This window comes from Armigeres subalbatus, chromosome 3 (assembly GCF_024139115.2).
Source record: "Armigeres subalbatus isolate Guangzhou_Male chromosome 3, GZ_Asu_2, whole genome shotgun sequence".
NCBI classification, from domain to species: Eukaryota; Metazoa; Arthropoda; class Insecta; order Diptera; family Culicidae; genus Armigeres; species Armigeres subalbatus.
In genome coordinates this window covers 214,954,880-214,976,694 of record NC_085141.1, presented here as the reverse complement: position 1 = coordinate 214,976,694, position 21,815 = coordinate 214,954,880, and the positions used below count along the sequence as shown (strand labels likewise).

General features: G+C 41.8%; 1 protein-coding gene across 3 annotated transcripts in view; it reads left to right on the top strand.

Moving 5' to 3' along the window:
• Positions 1-16,172, top strand: part of LOC134219483 (LIM domain kinase 1) — a 34,440-nt gene extending 18,268 nt beyond the window's left edge. Inside the window, exons 5-10 of one of the 3 annotated variants that reach the window (XR_009981578.1) lie at positions 2,314-2,550; positions 2,647-2,739; positions 2,850-3,250; positions 3,644-4,592; positions 4,799-8,900; positions 15,616-16,172. Coding sequence is in view for 2 of the 3 variants with exons in the window: in XM_062698225.1 (XP_062554209.1) it covers positions 2,314-2,550; positions 2,647-2,739; positions 2,850-3,250; positions 3,644-4,592; positions 4,799-7,010 (3,892 nt within the window). In the remaining variant the exon portion in view is untranslated. Of the gene's footprint in view, positions 1-2,313; positions 2,551-2,646; positions 2,740-2,849; positions 3,251-3,643; positions 4,593-4,798; positions 9,081-15,615 lie in introns of those variants that run through there. The other 2 variants (XM_062698225.1, XM_062698227.1) reach the window with 2 other exon arrangements.
• Positions 16,173-21,815: the final 5,643 nt, after the last annotated feature.

Sequence of the window (21,815 nt, the reverse complement as noted above, 5' to 3'; positions counted from 1 at the left end):
AGAAACAAAACTCTTAATACAGCTAAGAAACCGTCGACGTCGCCAGTGGATCAGGACTAGAGATCCAATATTTAAACATATAGTTTCATCGCTGAACAACCGGATTCGTGATCAGTGTGCTACAGCCAAATACAAAAAAATTGCTGAAACATTGCAAACTATGGACCGTAGGAGTAATTCCATTTGGCGTATCACCAAAGCTCTCAAAAATAAATGTAAGTACAGCCCCCCTTTACGTAGCGGAGACACTCTTTTTGCCACACCAGCTGAAAAAGCAAAATAACCAAATGCCCGATGATAGGATTACGCATGAAGCTGTTATGAGATCCATTGATCAAATAGACCAGCCCTTGCTTGAACTCGACCACCCCTGGTTGGTGCGACCAAAAGACATTAGCAAAATCATCCGCAATCTAAAAACAAAGAAAGCTCCGGGGCACGACAGCATAAGAAATCATTTACTGAAGCACCTCCCCAAGAAAGGTCTTGTGTTTGTCGCCAAAATTCTTTCAGCCTGTTTGAAACTATGCTATTTTCCATCCAAGTGGAAACATGCAATAGTTGTCGCATTACCTAAACCAAACAAAGATGCTACCTCACCTTCAAACTACAGGCCAATCAGTCTTCTACCGACGATCAGTAAAATCTTTGAGCGCATAATCCTGATGCGCATCGAAAAACACCTGGAAACAACTCACATCATCCCGCATGATCAGTTTGGGTTCCGCAAAGGTCACTCTACAAGTCATCAAATCGTCCGTTTGGTGAAAGAGGTGAGGAGTAATTTCCAGCAAGGAAAATCTTCAGGATTAATCTTACTAGATGTCGAGAAAGCGTACGATTCGGTGTGGCAAGACGCAATTTTGCACAAAATGCTCCTTGGTAATTTTCCAAAATACATTTTGAAACTGGTGCGTAGCTTCTTGAGAAATCGAACATTTCAAGTCAGAGTGAACGGTTGCTTCTCTGACCCCTTGAATGTCCCCTACGGGGTTCCCCAAGGTTCGGTATTGAGCCCAACGCTGTACAATATCTTCACTGCCGATCTCACCAGAATTAACGGTGTCCAGTACTACTCTTTCGCTGATGATACCGGGTTTCTTTCCTCCCATCGTGATGCTAAGGTAGTCGTGGACAAGCTCCAACAAGCGCAAGAAAGAATTCAACAGTACCATCAGAAATGGAAGATGAAAGTTAATCCGCTTAAGACACAGGCAATCTTCTTCACCCGCAGAAGAAGTGCTAGAAACTTGCCACACAAACAGGTCAGCTGTATGGGCCTTGACATTCCCTGGTCACCAAATGTGGGATATCTTGGAGTAACATTGGATCAGAAGCTAAACTTCGGAAAACATGTTTCGGTATGCATCAAAAAGTGCGATAAGCTAACCAGACCACTATACCCGGTCGTGTGTCGCCGTTCACGATTGGATCCGGTGGCTAAAATATTGCTGTACAAAACTGTTTTTTGGCCCATGATCACGTATGGATTTCCTGCGTGGTATGATTGTGCTCGTACCCATCGGAAGAAAATCCAAGTGAAGCAAAACCGGCTTCTCAAGATGATGCTGAACCTGGAACCTTTTCACCCAACAGAGGAAGTCCACCAACTTGCAGAAATCGAAATGATAGAAGATTGGTTTCTGAGACTGATGCCGAAATTTCGCACGAGCTGCTTCTCATCTGCAAACCCTCTACTGCAAGAATTGACCGCGTGAACACTGTGATATAGTATTAAGTTTTTTCTTCTCTATTTTCCTCTTAATAAGTAATTCCTAAGGTTGTTTTGTATTTTTTCCTTATTCGTTAATTTTTCTTGTTGTCATTATTGTACAAAACTTGTTCAATGCCCAGTGAAACTGTTGTAAGGTAATCCGTATCTCAGTGCAAGAAACCTAGAATACGTATTGTAGAAAAAAAAAATATGGATATGTACTCCAGAACAGTTTGGGCGGCCTAGGACGTCCGAAGAAAATATTTCAATATGTTTTCAGTTCTTTCTATACTAGTTTTGGCAGGATCCAGTGAAATCCCCAAATGAGTACGTTGAATCGACGTAAAAAAGTCGTCCTGGAAGGGATAAGGCTGGCAATTTTCTTGATTCCTAATAGATCCCTAATTTATCCCTGTAGGTTTCAGTGACATCCGCTGTTTTTGGACAGACGTGATTCGCTCCATATTGTGCATGCTTGGGTTCCTCATCCATCTACTAACACCAGATGGATGGGTGCGTCCCATTGCACTCACCACAGTGCGCTCTCATGTCAGTGTCAGTGTGGCAATTCTTATCGATATGTTCTCATTTCTTTACAGTGGCCAATGCTACAAAAAACGGACGAATAATACCACAAAGGTGGAGCGTCAAATCCTGGACAGTGCCGTTACACATGAAACCGACGGTTCGTCAAAGAAAACTCCACACTCCATTCGCCTCGTAGAAATTCCCTGGTCCAATGCTAGGAAGGACGGCATACGACTGTCCGCTGACGATCATCTTTTCGGCATTCCGTCGCATTCCGCCGTGGGATGCAAAGGAGTTCGAATATCAGAGTAAGTATTCACATTTTTTTTGTCTTCAAGTTCATTTGTTTAAACAAAACCTTGCTTCAATTACTAACCGCCTAACTTTCACTAACAATTTCCTAGGGTGTTCTGCACTTTCTATGGGCAGCTTGGAAAATACATTTTCTCATGTGTATCAACTGCCCTAGACGCTTGTTGCGGGGTGCTACATTGTAGGTAAATAATAAAAAAAAAAAGTTTAACTAATTGCTTCAGCTTTTAAATTCTGTATAAGTTTTCTTAGTTTTCGTTCTCAGCTAATTATGAATATTTTCTATTTTGTTTAGAATCGACCTAACATCAGACTTGATGTCACTTCACATCGGAGACAAAATTCTGGAAGTAAACGGGACACCGGTTCGGGATGCCCCTTTGGAAAACGTCGAAAAATTGATCCAGAACTCTGGCAAGGTGCTTCAGCTGACGGTGGAACACGATCCGGAAGTTGCCGATCGGTGTCGTTTGGATGAGAATGGTGCCGACAAGCATGAACATTACGTCCCTCCGATGGACAGTAACTGCAACAGTGCTGGTCTCACCGTAGCTGGATCCGAAGTGCTCAAGGAACGCTCACCCTCGCCAAATAAGTACGACAAGGAACGAATTTTCAAGAAGAAGGACGAAGGTTATATAAGTGGAACTTCACGGAAGCTACAAAAACGATTGAAGGACGTGAACTGCAATAATGGTATGTCATAGGAATCAAAGTTTAAAAACATTGTTTTCTTTCAAATAAGGGAAACCCGAGGTACACTCACGTTGCTCTTTGTTAAACTGTCAAGCTAGTTATTTCCGTTTCGCTTTTTCGTATATTACCATGCAACGATTTTTGAGTCAGTCCAGGAATGCGGTAATCGGTTGAAACTTTTTAGCTACCACGCCCTTTTTCATGGATGGTTTGAAACTATGCGCAGAATGTGTAGAATTACTAAAATTTAAATTACAAATTTCTACCAATGTACCGATGCCTTTAAGAGCTCTACCGAGATGAAGTTAAAAAGTTCAGATAGAAATGTGTCTTAGGTTTCTTTTTTGTGTATGGATAGAGTAAAAGACAAATTATAATTCTCATTTTTTGCAGCGTCGAACAGCCTCAAGGAGAAGGAGAGAAGTTCCAGTATGTCCAAGCTGTTGGACGAGTACCAACAGCATCATCACACTGGGGATTTTTACGATCTGTCCCGTACGAAATCGTTTCGAGTTGAGCAGAAGGCTGCTCGCATCTTTCGTGCATCTGACCTGGTGCAGGGTGAACTGCTGGGCAAAGGCTTCTTCGGTCAAGTTTTCAAGGTTACTCATCGGGTGACACAGGAAGTGATGGTATTGAAAGAACTCTACCGAGTAGATGAGGAAGCGCAGAACAATTTTCTGAAAGAAGTAGCCGTGCTTCGATCTCTATCGCACAACAATGTGTTGCGCTTTATCGGAGTGTTGTACAAAGATAAGAAGCTACACTTAGTGACGGAATTCATTCCGGGTGGTTCTTTGAAAGAACTGATTCATGACTCTGGGTTGCCCCTGCCGTGGGAGCTTCGAATCAGTTTCGCGCGCGATATCTCATGCGGTATGAGTTACCTACATTCCATGAACATTATACATCGGGACCTGAACTCGCTCAATTGCCTCGTTCGGGAAGACAAAACAGTGATAGTGGCCGATTTTGGTTTGGCGCGAATTATAAAGCAACCGTTTAGTACTGCTTTCGAAAAATGTTCTCCCTCAAATGGGACGGGAACTATTGGTCGTCGTGGCCGGCCTCGGCGGCAGCGATACACTGTGGTAGGAAACCCTTACTGGATGGCACCGGAAATGATGCGTGGGAACAAATACGACGAAAAGGTGGATATTTTCTCGTTTGGCATCATGCTTTGCGAGATCATTGGACGAGTGCAAGCGGACCCGGATTTCTTACCGAGGACTTCGGATTTCGGACTGAATCAGGCGGTTTTCAAGGACAAGTTCTGCGAGCAATGCCCAGAATCGTTCTATAAAATTGCTTTCTTATGCTGTGATTTAAACCCTGATAAAAGGTAAGACAATATTTCAGGCACATTCGTGGATTTTTAATTTTTCATTTGTATAACTTCAACTTGATTTTTCGTGGATTTTCGCGTGGGATCAACTCAATATTTCGATAACTCCAAAGGCTTAATGTAACTCAACCGCATAAAAAGAGACTCCATTGTATTCTATTCTTAAGTAATTTTTGTTTATATTCATTTGTTCCCATCAACAGGCCTCCATTCGATATTCTGGAAGTGTGGTTCGAGAGCATGGCTCGAAATGCTCTTTTGGGCAAACCTCTTCCCATGAATGTCGTTACAGATATTAATCACTTCAAGGGCCTGAGGAGCAATGATTCCAGCATGTGTACAACTCCGGACGGACTATCAACGCCTCCTGCCTCGGGTGTTAAACCGTCGCTAAGTCGCAAGAGGATAAACGAAGGTATGATGATAGAGGAGAAAGAAAATTGTGAAAAGACGATAAAATCCGATGATCGTGGCGCGGGCGGTGTTGATATGGTAGACTGTGCGAAGGCTCCCAAGGGAGCAGCGGAAACGAAAGACAACGCGGAAAACAATAACAATAACATTTCCAATAGCGATAGCACTAGCAGTAGCGTAAATGTAAGCACTTTTATTGTGGGGGAAACAGAAATACCAAGGTCGCCTCATTTGAGCAAGGATTTTTCCCCAAATGGTGACCGTATTCGGGATAGTATAAGGGCTCGACGTAGGCAGCGGATGATACTTAATAGAGAGAACCAGCGAAAATCGTTGGACTCGAGTAACCTTGGTCTGAAGTTGAGTAGCATGGATTTAGTAGTTAATGCGGACTCGAGCGTTTCGGAGCCAACCAGTCTGATACAAATTGATCCGAACGCTTTAAAACAACCTCCGTCGACGGAGGACGTTCTGAATTCGGTTAAGGATACCTTGGAGAAGAACCCTCAACTGGCCAGAAGGTACGATGAGTCACCAAAAACAAAACGTTACGGGGAGAAAGGTTTCATAATTCAAATGAATAATGGCAATTTAACTTTGAATAACGTAAAAGACTTAGAAGGTTGCTCAGATTTTGACTCAAGTTGTGACACAAGTTTGAATTATATTGATTTGAATGGAAGTTGTGCAAATGGTAATTCGTTACTTAATATTGAGAGTGAAGACGTTGGTAAGGTGAGGGATCCGAAAGATATTTGGTCAGTACCGATGGTGAAGGTTTCGTCTGAAGTTGTGAACCAAAATTCGCCAGTACTGCCAGAATCGTCGAAAGCATCACACAGAACTGCTTTAGATGATCTTAGAACTCAGTTGAGCATGTGTAGAAAAGATACTTTAGAAAAGCAGTCAGAAAAAGAAAACGTTAAAGTAGAGGTAGTCGCTGAAACTAAAGATACAAAAAGCAGCAATAGGGTTTTCAGCAAAATAAACCCCCTCGCAACAATTCTAGGAGGTAGGAACAGTTCACCTGATAAGGCAAGGTCTAAAAGTCCACTGAAAACCAATAAATATACATCGAAACTTTTCCGGGTTAGTGATACGCCAATATTTGAGCGACGTAATAATAGTTCTCCAGTTCCTCCGCCAATGAAACGCAGCGACTCAGGTGATCAAATAAAGCCACCAAAATCGGTAACTCAAGAAAAGCCAATGTTCGCTTCTAAGCAGAAAGTTTCTCCTACTTCTGATCTGAAACCGCAGTCTAGTTTTGTCGAAAGTGCTCCGACCTCGACCGGTAACAGCTATGCCATCAGTAAGCTCAAAGCCTCAAGAAATATATTTTCGGACAAAAATCTTCCCCAAGTGTTTGTCTACAAAGCCAAAAAGACACCAACTACAACGGCCTTCGTGCCGACCTCGTATGCCATATGTACAAGTAGCACTAGTACTATTACTAGCAGTAAGACTAAATCGCCAGCAGTAACAGTAGAAAAGCCGCCCACAAATAGAAAGCCGCCGATTGCAGGTGGCGCCACTAGCACTAGTAGTTGTATAGTTAGTTTAAATAAGAATCGCACTTTTCGACCGACGGAAAGTGGCTCGCCGAGATACTCGAGGCACCAGCACTTGGAAAAGCCGGTCGAAAAATATGTGGCCTTATCGTCGCCGTCTCGTAGCGGCAGTGGTAGCAATTCTCGAACCGAGTCCCCCTCGCCAACCAGTGGCACCAGTGGCTCTCAAAGTCGGTCACGGATGGCCAACAACCGCATGGGCATACTCTCGCCGGAGAGTATCCGAAAGTTGAACGCCAGACTGTTGGAAACTCGCAAATTGTCGAACGAAAGTGAGACCACCGGGGCCAGCAGTTCTTCGATGAGAGGTAGATCGACGGGACATAGCGAGAAATCGATGGGTGTGCACAAAGGGGACGCCCAGAAGGAGAAAAAGAGCCACTCAATTGTGAAAACCAAACGAGGGGAGATTAAGGCGGCAGCAATTTGAGCTTGTACCTAGTTGAATCTTGAACAGTTTAGTCATCGTGCTTAATAATTCGACCAGTTTCTAATAATCTTGTTTGATCGTAGGCTTGACAAAATAGATCACATCTACAATATCATCAGCAATATTTCGACGGTTTAGGTTTTTTTCTGCGATGGAATTTCATCCAAAAGATTTTTTGGAAAAAAAATTCTAATTTTTTAATTTTTGGTCTAAAATATTCGATTTCTTAAGGTACAGTGGGGTAAATGGGGTAAGTGAAAAAGCCTCCAGGAAAGCCTCCAGGAAATTGATTTCATAGTTTAGGATGTTCCTCCAGCGATTTGTTTATAAAATCCTCTGGAATCCATTTAGGAGTTTCTCCTCTAGGTATTCTTTCCGAATGTCTTTACGGATTTCCCTTTATAAGTTCCGTCGGATGTTCCTTTAAAGCTAATACATTCTTTTCAGTAATTTCTTTAGGAAGCTCATTTAGAATTTCGTTCGTTTAGGGTGATTATACAATTGATTCCGTGGTGAGTTTCAAATTCACCACATGTTTTTCTACTCCCATTTTCAAACGGCCAATTTAAGCGTAATAATGTTTGTTCAGTTCTGAAATTTAAGTCGATTGCTCAGCATAATTGAATAAATGATCTGCCATTGTTGCATCCCTCATGCGTGTTATGCAACGTACACACCAGTCAAGCAGTTTGACGAACATTGACTCCGCCCCAAGAAAACGCTTCGGTTGCTGCTTTGTTTGAACGTGTGTGAAGTTGATCGAACAACCATTTGACAGTTGGCGGCTCGGTTTGAAAAAATTAAAACGGTTTGATTTTGGTTTGAGTTGTCGGAAGTGGAGTCAAGGTTCACCGAACATGTTTGAGCATTTGTAGTGAAGTTGTACAAACCCCCATATATTTTTTGATGGTTGATGCTCAAGTTGGCGCTTCGGTCGTTCGTGTGTGATATTGTTGTTCGAATAAATTGATTGTTCGTGCCGCTGTTGGTCAAACTTGATGGATGTTTGAATAAACAAGAGGTGGAGTCAATGTTGGTCAAACTCTTGGAAAATTTCGGCAAAAAGCACGAGGTTTCCAAGATGACGATTTGTGGCTTTGTTGTATAATCACCTTAATGTCCAAGTAGGTTGGTCTAATACCCGGAAAATAGGCCTACCCCTACTACCTGTTTTACAACAATATTGCGCATTTAAGAATTAAAATCGTACCCGGACCTGAAATTTTTTTCATCTTACAAACTCGAACCCGACCTGAACTCGATATTATTCTAATTTTCCAAACTCGAACCCGTCGAACCCATCTCTTAACATTCATATATCTCTCTATAGTTCTCTTAAATGTTTTTTATCCATTTTTTAGCATACAACACTGTGTTCAATCGTAGCTATGTTCAATATCCCATGGCGATATACGGTTTCAACCGCTTCCATAGGTTGGTTAATCACTGCTTCTACACGTTTGTAACGTAAATAGACTAAATCATTTTTAGGATGTTCCAATTCTTATAATGTTTATCATGTTGACTGCATTACGAATGTGACGAGGGTGTTCATTACCCGAAATAACGAGTGATGATCACGGTACAAATAATAAAAACTTTATTTACTTCTTAAAACGTGTTGACTCGATGACGTCAACCGGATGACAAACGCAGCTGTCAACGGAAAGCCCAGGTGGAAATTCTCGCAAGGTTGCCAGTTGTCTCCAACATCTCCCTCCTAGTACCTACGGTACGCTTGAAACCATTGCGGCGGTCTTCTGGTCCGTGAAGAACGTCGAGGTAGTAGAGCCGATAGCTTACCATCGAAGGCTGAATAAAATGCCGTGGATGGTGATGATGAAGATGACGTCGGTGTTGGATGTTGATTCGCTGATGGAGAGGTTAATGGTGGAACCAATGTGGAGTGTGATTGTTCGAAGTTTGAAGCTTCTGACAAGTGAGCGGGCAAAGGTGCCGCTGGAATTGGTAAAGGCAGGTCCCACTCGTCTGCTCCTTGGTTCTTGTCCCGTTCTTTGAGCTGGTTGACGTGTGACCTGATCAGTTTCGTATTGTCCACACAGATGTTGTACATAACTGTGCCTATCCTCTATAGTAGCACCACAGCAAGCCGCGACCATTTGTTGTTAGCGTGAACTTTTGTGTACACAGAATCCTTCGATGGTTTGCAGACGGTTCTGGTTTTGATGTTGGCCGCAGAAGGTCTAAGGATGTTCGCAGCGATTGATTGTACCTCGCCTCTGCCAGTGTCTTCCCGCCTGATACATTTGGATTTGGTGTGGATCGATATGTCAGGAGAAAAATGTCCAAAGCTTGTCTAATCGAATATTCTCTCTACTGAATTGTCTTTACGGCTCTCTTGAAGGTATTCACAAATTGTTCAGCTTGGCCGTTCGATTGCGGGTAAAATGGAGCTTGAATTGCGTGCCATTGACGGTCACCAGACATTCCGGCATACCTTTGTTGGCGAACAACGTGCGCATGAGATTGGTAGTGACACGTTATTTATTTATTTATTTATTCCGTCTTCGACAAAGTCGTACAGACTACTGCTTATAAAATAATAGTAACAAAATAATAGATATTGAAAACATAACTACATTAGATACATCAGAATTTCAAATATACACAACGTAAACACATGGGCATTAAGAACTAATTACAAATTCAAACTAAATTGTCCTATTACTGGGCCTCCAAACAGGATTAGAGTGGTTTCTGAATTCTCGACATCTCACACCGGTTGGCCAATTCGTAGTTATGAATGCGTTTTGACGATACTGTGCATCCACAACAACTTTGAAAGAAACGTAGTCGAGCGAGGAAACATTTCTCCAGGGTGGTACCAAACGAGTCACAGTTATGACGTTTTCAGCTCCGATTGCATTGCAAACCATACACTTAATTTCTTCTTCCGATACATCATTCGCTATGTTGGAGATGAAAAGATGAGCAAGGTTGAGTTGCGGTTTTTTTTCTTGATGAAGTGAGCGATGAAGATGCTATAGGAGACAGAGGCGAAATTTGTTGCTGTAGCGTTGAACGGTTCGATGATGCAGTATAGGTAGAATTGGATACCAGTTGAGTAACAATAGTACTGATGCGTGCTACCTCGGCTTTCAAATGTTGTACGTCATCCTTCGTAGCCATCTCGTTGACTTCTTTTTCAGGTGAACACTTTCTGATATGACCATTCACAATTGAACGTGAGCAGGAATCGCACATCCAAAATACGTTCGAGTGTAGACAGGCGCACCCTTCATCATATGTTAATCCGACGCATTTCGCATGAAAGTGGTGCCGATCCGTACAAAATCCTTCGCAGGACACGACAATATCCTCAGGCCGAAACTCTATTTTGCACGTAAAGCAATGATCCATTATGAGCCCTATTTGCACGATTACCAGTTCTGCTCGTCAGAAACAGATGGCAGTTCAGCATCAAACACGAACCTGGCGTGTCGGAAAAATCTCGGGCCACTTGGTGTGCGCATCGATAACTATAAAATAGCACTCGCCATTAAGAGGGCCCGCGTAATCAGCGTGAGCTCGCTGCCACAGAGCTGTTGTAGGCCGCCACGACTCTGGTTCTGCTTTCGGTGACGATCGTGCTGCTAATGCACATTGACGACAAGCCTTGACGAAGCTCACAATCTCATCGTCCATTCCAGGCCAATACACGAAACTACGTGCGATTGCCTACATTCGCTGTATTCCTGGTTGATTTGTGAGTAACACTGTTCAACCGGGGTGAGCGCCCGAGATGCGTGTTGGATCACTTTGACGTGACCATTGGAATACTTGTGGCTGATCGTTGCATCTATTTCGATAGATGGCGCATCCGCTGAGATGATAATTTCCTGTCTAGGATCATAGTGCGTAAGAAGTAAGCCTGACGACAGCATTTCTTTGAATTTATTGAAGACTTGCTGGCATTCACTTGTCCACACAAATGTTGTTGTATTTTTGAGGAGCTGATTTAACGGGAATCTGAGAGCTCGCATGTTAGGTACAAATTTCCCCTAATAATTTATGGCTCCTAGAAAAGAGCGTACTCCAGCCACCCACTACTACGTCGTTCAGGTAGCCTGCGGTACATGGAAGACCAACCAACGCCAGGAGGCAGTCTGTTATACTGATATAAGCCGTGATGAGTATTGATGGTGAGCAAATGACGACTGTTTTCATCCACTTCCATTTGAAGGAAAGCGTCGGTCGGATAAGTCAATTTGACTGAACACCAATGCAGTTGGACAATGATGTCTTGAGGTAGCGGTAGAGGGTACTGGTGAGACTGAAAGCGATCGTTCAAACCAGTCGAATAGTCGCTACACATCCTAACTTTTCCGGTGGCCTTGCGCACTACAGCTATTAGAGCAGCCCTCTAACGTGCTCTAAACGATCAAGCACTTCATCCACTACTGGCAACATAGCGTACGATACCGGCCCCCTTGGACGGAAAACGGGCCTACATAGTTCTTTCAGCGAAAGTTGAATTTTGGGTTTGGAGCAGAGCCCCAATGTTTCGCTGAATAGTTTTGGGTACGTCTTCTGTAGTGAAGTTTATCGATGCCAAGCAGATTCAATGGATGCTTTGACACGTAGATTCGTCCACTGTTGATTTCGATGTCGCAGACGAATTCACATTGTAGATGCAGTTGCTCGCCTGATGTTGACTTGGCAGTCTGACTCACTGGGTCACCTGATGGCTGACCGATAAATTGCCATAGTTGCGGGGACACGATGATTATATCCGATGCTGTGTCAAGCTGCAAACGTACTGGGATACCGTTCATTTTCACCCACACGTAACGACGCTTGCACTCGACGCTGCTGACCGATGCAATGACGGTTTTGGTAGAGATCCAGCTTGACTAATGTTTTGATGCTTTCGTAGACCGCTTGGCACTCGCACAGTACCTTTCTTTGTGACCCGGTTGCTTACAGTCGTTACATCTATGATTTTTGAACGCGCAGTGCTTCGAAAACTGCATCGCTCCACAGTTCCAGCAATGGGTTGTTGGGATTTTGCGTTCATGTTCCGTTGCATATGGCTTCTGTTATCTGGATCGTTTCTTGAAATGCTTTCGGAACTGTTTGTTTCCTTTGATGGCTTGAACCTGACCGGCAGGAACTTCAATCATCGCTGTGTCGCTTCTGAGGTTGATTATCCGTTGACATTCTTCCATAAGCGCTTCCAGTGTCACGTAATGGTTGTCTTTAATTTTTGTCAACAGCCTAATTCGTACCTCCGAATCACATTCTGATTTTAAGCCGCACACGAATATAAGGCATTTGAAATGCTCTTCGGAGCTATCGAACTTGTGTGGTCAAATTCCGCCGAACGAGCTATCCGTCGGTGTGATCGCTAAAGTGCTGTCTTATCGAGCGTGCAACTCCGTTCGTTGCCCGACGAGGAAAGAGGCAAAGTCATGGCCTGCTATTCACTGGTCAATGTTGGCAACCAAACCGTTATACGAATGATGTTTGCATATCTGTCATCAATGCACGCTGGAAGTGGATTACATATTTTCTAATACATCTCATCCTCACATTCCCCTTCTTCTCTCACCAAAAAGAGAAAGTATCGAGGGATTACGTCATTGTGTGCCGTCTCGAAGCTGTTCGAACTCGTCATTATGGAACCACTGCTTTCACACTGTAAGCACAGAGCTGTAATCCACTTCTTAGTGATGATCAGCACGGATTTACTGTCGGTCGCTCAACTTCCACCAATTTACTGTGCCTTACGTCCTACGTCACAAACAGTCTAACATAACTGGCTCAAACGGATGTTATTTATACTGACTAATCATTCATTAGCCATTGCAACTGCACCTATTCGGAGTCAGCGGCAGTCTGCTGAACTGGTTTTATTCATATCTTTTTGACCGCCATCTGACCGTAGCTATTGAGGAATGCACCTTTAAAAGTTTTCATGCATCCGGTATACCACAAGGAAGTCATTTAGGACCACTGATCTTCCTGATCTTTTTCAACGATGAATACCTCGTTATCAAATGCCCTCGGTTGTCTTACGCAGATGACCTTAACATCTTTTTGGAAAGACATAGCATCGTCAATTGTCAGTTCTTGCAACTTAAACTAGATCGCTTCGTGGATTGGTGCTTTCTAAACCGAATGGTGGTAAACCCGGCCAAGTGTTCTGTCAAAACGTTTTTACGAAGAAAAAAAACAGCTCATGGTTTGGAACTACAGCCTTCTTGATACAGAAATAGAGCGAGTGAGCCATGTGAAGGACCTCGGCGTGATCCTAGACTCGCAACTAGTATTCAAGCAACACATCTCATTTATCGTCGCATCCAGAACTATGGGATTCATCTTCAGAGTTGCGAAGAATTTCACCGACATGTACTGTTTAAAAGCTCTCTATTGCTCCCTGGTGCGCTCAACTCTATAGTACTCTTCTGTTGCCTGGAGTCCGTCTTACAACAACGGTGCTGAGAGAATCGATTCTGTTCGCCGTTTCCTTCGATAAGCGTTTCGTAGGCTACCTTGGCTGGATCTGTTTCGCCTACCGAGTTACGAAACCCGATGTCAGTTGATCAACTTAGAGCTATTTCGCTCAAGGAGAGATGTCGACAAAGCCATTATGATCGCCGATACCCGAGGGCATTTGATAGGGACGAATCGACTGTGGAACTATGTTGGAACAAAATAGACCTGAACGTCCAGCCACGCATGCTCCGTTACAGCCATTTGTTGAGGCTGCCCTTTCGTCGTACAAATTATGGCATGCATGTCCAACCCGTTGAGTAAATTATTCAATCCGACGCTCTTTCAAAGCGTCTTTGATATCCCAAGTCGAAACCGATGAGCAAATCATTCAATCCGACGCCCTTCAGAGCGTCTTCGACATCACAAATCGAAACCAATGGAAACATCAACCAATCCGACGCTCTTCCAGAGCGTCTTCGACATTAGCAGTCGAAACCGATTAACAAATTATTCAATCCGACGCTCTTCCAGAGCGTTTTCGACATCACAAGTCGAAACCGATGACCTCATCATTCAATCCGACGTTCTTCCAGAGCGTCTTCGACATTACAAGTCGCAACCGATGACCAAATAATTTAATCCGACATCACAATTAAACCGAAGAAATAAAATGTCCCAATCACGCCCAAAGGATACTTACAAAACAATTATTGCCAACCAGGAACAGCCTGACAGGATCGCCAAATGTGTGGCCAAATTCCGCCGAACGAGTTATCCGTTGGTGTATTCGCTAAAGTTCCCTTTGTTCTGCTGTCCGGAACATGTTGGGTACCAAGCTGTCAAATCGTATGGATTTTCCTTTTTTGACATTTAGCTCCCCTATCCTCGCAAGCAAAAGATGTTCCGGACAGCGACGACAGCGACAATCTTTATCTAGTAACTAAAATATCTTTTCCTGCTATTCACTGGTCAATGTTGGCAACCGAACCGTTATACGAATGATATTTGCATATCTGTCATCAATGCAAGCTGGAAGTGAATTACGTGTTTTCTAATACATCCCATCCTCACAGAACTAAACACACATTTTGTTTACCCGACATGCAAAAGAGACATAATCTTCCGTCGGGCCTTGGTGATGTTGATTCCTTCGTGCGGAATAGTCCTTTGAGCTTCAACACTGTGTCACAGAACGTGAAATCCTTCGGTGCACTTGGTAGAATGTAGCTGATAAATCTATAATGCTCATTTGTCCCCAGCCGTCGAAGTAATAATCTCACTTTTGCTTCGTCATCGATCTTTTCTGCGTCTTTCGCAAAAAGGTCCTCGTATCTGGCGTACTACGCAACAAACGTAATGTGGTTTTCCGGATCGTACTGGAACTCCCGGATGTTTCCTGCTAATGAGTCCAGAATCACTTCCGGATTGGGAGGAACAGTCACTTGGAATGCCGACATAGCATTTCTGAATAGAGTTTCTTGCTGTTGCGTGTACCCTTGCTGCTGTAGAAGATGATTGTTAACGGCTTGTTGCTGTTGGAGCTTTTGCAATATTTGCACAATGATGGCGTCCATACAAGTCTGCTGTGGGGGACTTATCAGCACAGGCTGCTGATGAGCTCCAGGAGGAGCTTGCTGTTGCTGCATTGATGCTGGTGGGTGAACTTGCTGGTGCTGTCGCGGATGTCAGCTCTGCAGGTCATTTTGGCCAGGTGTATTGATTCCTTGGACCAGAGCTCCATGATGTTCTCGACCAGAAGATATTAACAGAATCATATCAGAACTTGTTATTCTGTTACATCAGTTTTTTATAACAGCGGTTGTTATAAAACACGTACAGTTGGTAGTTAAAATAACAGAAATAGTAACAAAATCTCTACTAGTTTTAACAAAAATATTACTAAATATGTTATTAATTGAACAAAAATATAACTCGATGTTTAAAACTATTCAGTAAACATTAGTAAACATTCACTTCTTACAGTAAAGTCAGTATAAATAATTACTGAATTCAGTAATTCTATAAAAATAACGCTGACATCGGTAATATTCTGTCGAATTACCGAGTTTTCGGTATTTTTTACGTTTTACGGTTCGAACACTGTTAAAAAAATTACCGAACAGGAAAGCCGTGATTAAGTGTGCAGGTGGAAATTCTCGCAAGGTTGCCAGTTGTCTCCAACATATATGATGAGACCTTGAATTTAATTTTGAAAGCAGCTTCTGATTATTCTTCTTTTTCTTCTTATTGACATTATATCCCCCACTGCACTATGGGGAAAAGGGTGGCCATTAATCGAACAATTTACTCCAATTTGTCTAATTTATATATCATATGAAAGTATATACCCTAAATAAGAGAATCGGAAAATATTGAAGCGCTGTGTTTATTCAGTCAAAAGATATGGGCTGGTGAAGTGAAAAAAGCTGATAAAAATAAAAAATCATTACCATTTTGATTTGTATGTTATGAAGTCATTTTTTCTCCAAATATAAGGTTTTATATACCATTTCGAAGCTTGCAACTTTAGCTTTCTGATAGACTGGTTTGTCTTGCAAGCGAAGTTTAACCCTTATGCGGCCGACGGGGTACCCGTGTTCCTTTTTCAAATTCAAGTGGTGATATTTCAATGAATTTATATAGCTGAAAGCTGAAACTCGGTGACATCTAAGAACTCCATAAAATGTAGCATCTGTGAGAAAATCACGTTGATACAGTGAGGAGGGACGATTCCGCATCCGATTTTTTTTACCACGTGGATGGCCGACAGGGTACCCGTGTTCCCATAAATTGATATATTCATAACTTTAACAATTTTCAACCGATTTAGATATTTTTGACAGTTTTGGAAACAGAAACTCATATACTTTTTACCCATTGTCAAGGTTTACAGCTTTTGTCCTTGGTTATGCAAGAAATCTTTGACGTTAGGCTTAAGAGTCTACACACGTAACCGAAGGACTATCAGCCAGTTTCAAATATATTACATGCTTATTGCGCTTCTTAGAATAGTCGGTGTTCACAGTATATATTCTAGGTCTCCAAAAACCCATGGAGTAAGGCCTAAGTCATCCAAAAAATCCCTGGAATAAGATTTTATGGTCTGCTAACGTAACCAAAGGTCTATCGTGTAAATTCAAAAACGGTACATGCTCTTCATGGTGCTTAGCATATAATGCTTTCACAGTATATGTTCCGGGTCATCCAATGACCTTTTCTTAAAACATGTTTGCATTCCAAGTAGTTCTTGTTGTTGTCGTGAGTTCCAGGTAGTCTACGAACTCCATACAGTCAAGGTCTTCGGATCAATCTCCGTAATGGAGGCAGTTAACGAAGAATAAACAAGTTGCATGACCCCTTCTTGGTATATGTTTGTATTCTAAGTAGTTCCTGTTGTTGTCGTGAGTTCCAGGTAGTCTACGAACTCCACACAGTCAAGGTCTTCGAATCAATCTCCGTAATGGAGGCAGTTATCGAATAATAAACAAGTTGTGTGACCCCTTCTTGGCATATGTTTGTATTCCAAGTAGTTCTGGTTGTTGTCGTGGGCTCTAGGTAGTCTACGAACTTCATAGATTCAAGGTCGGTAGATCAACCTCCGTAATGGAGGCAGTTATTGAAAAATAAACATGTGTTGTGACCCCTTCTTAACATATGTTTGTTTTTCATGTAGTTCTTGTTGTTGTAGTGAGTTCCAGGTAGTCTACGAACTCCATACAGTCAAGGTCTTCGGAACAATCTCCGTAATGGAGGCGTTTATCGAAGAATAAACAAGTTGCGTGACCCCTTCTTGGTATATGTGTGTATTCCAAGTAGTTCTTGTTGTTGTCGAGGACTCCAAGTAGTCTACGAACTCCATAGAGTCAAGGTTTGGGGATCGACCTCGGTAACGGAGGCAGCGTTTGAAGAATAAACAAGTTTTGTGACCCCTTCTTGATATATGTTTGTATTCCAAGTAGTTCTTGTTGTTGTCGTTGGCTCCATGTAGTCTACGAACTCCATAAATTCAAGGTCGGTGGATCATCCTCCGTAATGGAGGCAGTTATTGAAGAATAAACAAGTTGTGTGACCCCTTCTTGGTATATGTTTGTATTTCATGTAGTTCTTGTTGTTGTCGTGAGTTCCAGGTAGTCTACGAACTCCATACAGTCAAGATCTTCGGATCAATCTCCGTAATGGAGGCAGTTATCGAAGAATAAACAAGTAGCGTGACCCTTTCTTGGTATATATCCGTATTCCAAGTAGTTCTTGTTGTTTTCGTGGGCTCTAGGTAGTCTACGAACTCCATAGAGTCAAGGTCGGTGGATCAACCTCCGTAACGGATGCAGTTATTGAAGAACAACTGGGAAGGACGGAAGGTAGCGGTTATCCTCCAATACCTTTTCCGAACTTAATCTATCACATGTTGTGCATATGCATAATCGAGTTTCAGGCAAAGTAATTAATTTCCACTCCGGGTGGTTCAATACCCGGAACATAGGCAATTAACTTTGAATGTACTGAACTCGAAAGGCGATCTCTCTTCGCTTATGTGGTCGGGTTGGGATCTGACGACCAACTGGCACAATCTCACACAACCCTACTTCATCGAGCGCCGTTGGTGATGAAGCAAGTGTGTAGGAGCCAGATAATACTAAATACTCATCCTACTTGGTTGGCATTGTACAAAAACATATATGAGAGAGTTAGTTCTGAGAATGTATTGCGAGAGTTCGGCTACATGCCTGGAGCTGTGAATTTGGTTTCATCAGTACCCGCTAAGCTGCGGAGGACGACGAAGGTCCTTCGTAGCTTAGTAGGGAAAACACCTGTCTAGCGTACTGGTTTCGTGGGATCAAACCTCACCGAAGTTCTGTAGATCAATCTTCGTAATGGAGGCAGTTATCGAAGAATAAACAAGTTTTGTGACCCCATCTTGGTATATGTTTGTATTCCAAGTAGTTCTTGTTGTTGTTTTGAGCTCCAGGTAGTCTATGAAATAGAGTCAAGGTCGATGGATCAACCTCCTTAATGGAGGGAGTTATTTGAAAATAAACAGGTTGTGAGAACCCTTCTTGGTATATGCTTGTATTTTAAGTAGTTATTTTCATTGTCGTGGGCTCCGTTAGGAAGGCAAGGCAAAATACGTGAATGGAATCCGTATTTTTTGTCGAAGAGACTTACAAACTTATTAACAGGTACTCATAAATGATTCATAATAAGCTACAGGCAGTGAAAGTTGTTTCATGAAAATCTTTATTGTTTGCGGCAAATTGAGTCGAAAACGTGATAAAATCGAGTTAGGCAAAATTTTACTTTTTTTATTATTTATTTATTATATATTTTACTTATTTTTATTATTTTTTATATTATTTTTGTATTATTATATATTATATTTTTTATTTATAGTTTACTTTTCAGTTATCGAATGCCGTTCGATAACTGCAACGCACTCTAGACGTCAAACGGTTGTCAATCGACGTCAGATGCAATAAAAGTGCATCTAAATGTGCAGCGCAATGCAGCTGTCATTGAGTCTGACATCGGTTTGAAGTTTAGCGGTCCGATAACTGTAAAATTGTTGCAACTATCGAATTGCAGTTAAAAAGCATTGCAGTTAAATGACTTGCAATTATCGAACGTCTGCTGTAGTTTTTGTTTTTGCCATGGTACTAGGTAGTCTATGAACTCCATATAGGAATGATCTGCAGATCAACCCACGAACGGAAGGCTATTGGTATATGTTTGCATTTCAAGTAGTTCAAGTTGTTGTCATTAGCTCTGGGCAGTTATTGAAGAATAAACAAGATGTGAAACCTCATCTTGATATATTAGCATTCCAAGTAGTTATTGTTGTCTTGTGGTTGTTGGTTCTAGGTAGTATACAAACTTCATTCATATCACTAATATGAAGTTGTCTATTCTTTGGAAATGCAAAATGTAAATAAATTGGAACGATACAACTTCACGCCGAGAACGTGAGGGAAAAAACGGGCTAATATCGCAAAGATCATGTACCATATTAAAATTAGATTAAGGACACTCCTCACGGAATCCAAGTTTCAAAGTGCTCGCGTTTTCGGGGGCACACCAATCGATACGGAGGTGGCGCACAACGGTCATTTTTGTTGATTTAGCTTTGCTGCGTCGCAGCATGCGTGAAATAATAAAAATGACAGTTGTGCGTTGCTTCCGTATCGAGTGGTGTGCCCCCGAAAACGCGAGCACTTTGAAACTTGGATTCCGTAAGGAGTGACCCTCTAGATATTCTCTAGATATTCGTGTAAGTCTAGAAGTCTTACTCCATAAATTTCTAGGATGACAATTAGCATATGCCATGAACCCATTTTATTCATGGACCCCAAAGGCATGTACCAAATTTAAAACAGACTGATATATCTCTGGTGTAGATCCTAATGCCTTACTTCAGGGTTTTCTTGGATGACCATGAACATTTGAAATGGGTGCATTCTATTCTATGTACCATAAAAGGCATATATAACTATTCAAATAGGCCGAAAGAACTCTGGTTACGCGTGAAGTTCTTGAGGATTGTTCAAGTGTTCTCTTGGTTACCCATGAACATATGCAATGAAAGCGGTATATTCTATGTACCACAAAGGGCATATGCCACTTATGAAACAATCCGAAAGGTATCTGATTACGTGTGAAGATCCTGAGGTCTATTCTAGCATTGTCTTGGAAGGCCATAAACATATGCAATGGACGTATTCTTTTCTATGTACCACAAAGGGCATGTACCACTTTTGAAACAAGCCAAAAGATCTCTGGGTACCCATGCAGATTTAAAGGCCTATTCCAGGGTTTTCTTGGATGACCATGAACCTATGCATTGGACGCAATCTATTCTATGTACCACAAAGGGCATGTACCAGTTTTGAAAAAATCTGAAAGATCTTTGGTTACGCGTGTAGGTCTTAAGGCCTTTTCAAGTATTTTGTTGGATGACCATAAACATATGCAATGAAAGCGCTTTTTTCTATGTACCACAAAGGGCATACACCACTTTTGAAACAATCTAAAAGATCTCTGGTTACGCGTGTAGACCTGAAGGCCTTTTCCAGGGTTTTCTTGGATGACCATGAAAATATGCAATGAAGGCGCCAGAGGACTTATCCGAGAGATTTCTTCGATAGCAAAGAACATATGTAGTGATCACATTTGATTTCAAGATGCGCAAAGAGCATGTACCACTTTTGTGACAAGCCCATAGACACATGGTTACGAGTGTAGACCTTAAGGATTTACTCCAGAGATTTCTTGGATGGATACTGTGAACGCATTCTATGCTAAGTACCACAAAGAGCATGTACCGTATTTGAATTTGCATAATTGGCCTTTGGTTGTGCAAGTAGATCTTTAGGCATTACTCCAGAGATTCCTCGGATGACTAAGACCTCATTTCAGGGATTTTTGCATTACCCAAAGCATATACTGTGAACACCTTCAATTCTAAGAAGCGCAAAGAGCTTGTAGCATATTTGAAACTGGTTGAATGGCCTTTGGTTACACGTGTAGACTCTTAAGCCTTACTTCAAAGATTTCTTGTATAACTATGGACATTAGCTGTAAACCTTGACAATGGGCAAAAAGTATAAGAGTTTCTGTTTCCAAAACTGTCAAAATTGTCCAAATCGGTTGAAAATTGTTGAAGTTATGAGAATATCAATTCATGGGAACACGGGTACCCTGTCGGCCATCCACGTGTGTTTTTTTTGTTGGCCGCATAAGGGTTAATATCAAAAAGTTGTAGAAGAAAAACTTTAATTATCATAATTCTTTGCTATAAATTGGTCCCGCAAACCTAATGTCCCCAAATGTCCCCTGATCTTTAAAGGGGGAATTGAAATATAACCCTAGTACCACCTTCTAGTGAGTGATTTGCTTGCGCATATTTGCGCGTTTACGAGAACGCTGCAATCTAAGTTTTCTTGAAAATCGTGGTTTTTATTCTCTATACCTCGTTATGATTAGAAAATGAACAACATTATTACTAGAAATATGATTGTTTGCTATTTTATGCATGCTGTATTGAAAAAAAAAACAAAAAAAAAAAACAGAAAAAAATTTAAAAAAAAGTTTTTTCGCGGGTGACATTTTTTGAAACGATGGCCTTTTAAGGGCTAAAAAAAGGTTCTTAAATATTCCTGCACATAAAATATGTTGCATAGAAACAGTTTTCATTGAAAAAATATTTTAGGCCACCCATTTGTATGAGAATTCCCCATAGTGCACTGGGACATTGCCACCTCGCAGCTTAGTGTTCATTAAGCACTTGCACAGTTATTAAGTGCAAGGTTTCTAAGAAGTTACCATTGTTGCATCTGTATATCATGAGGTCAACAC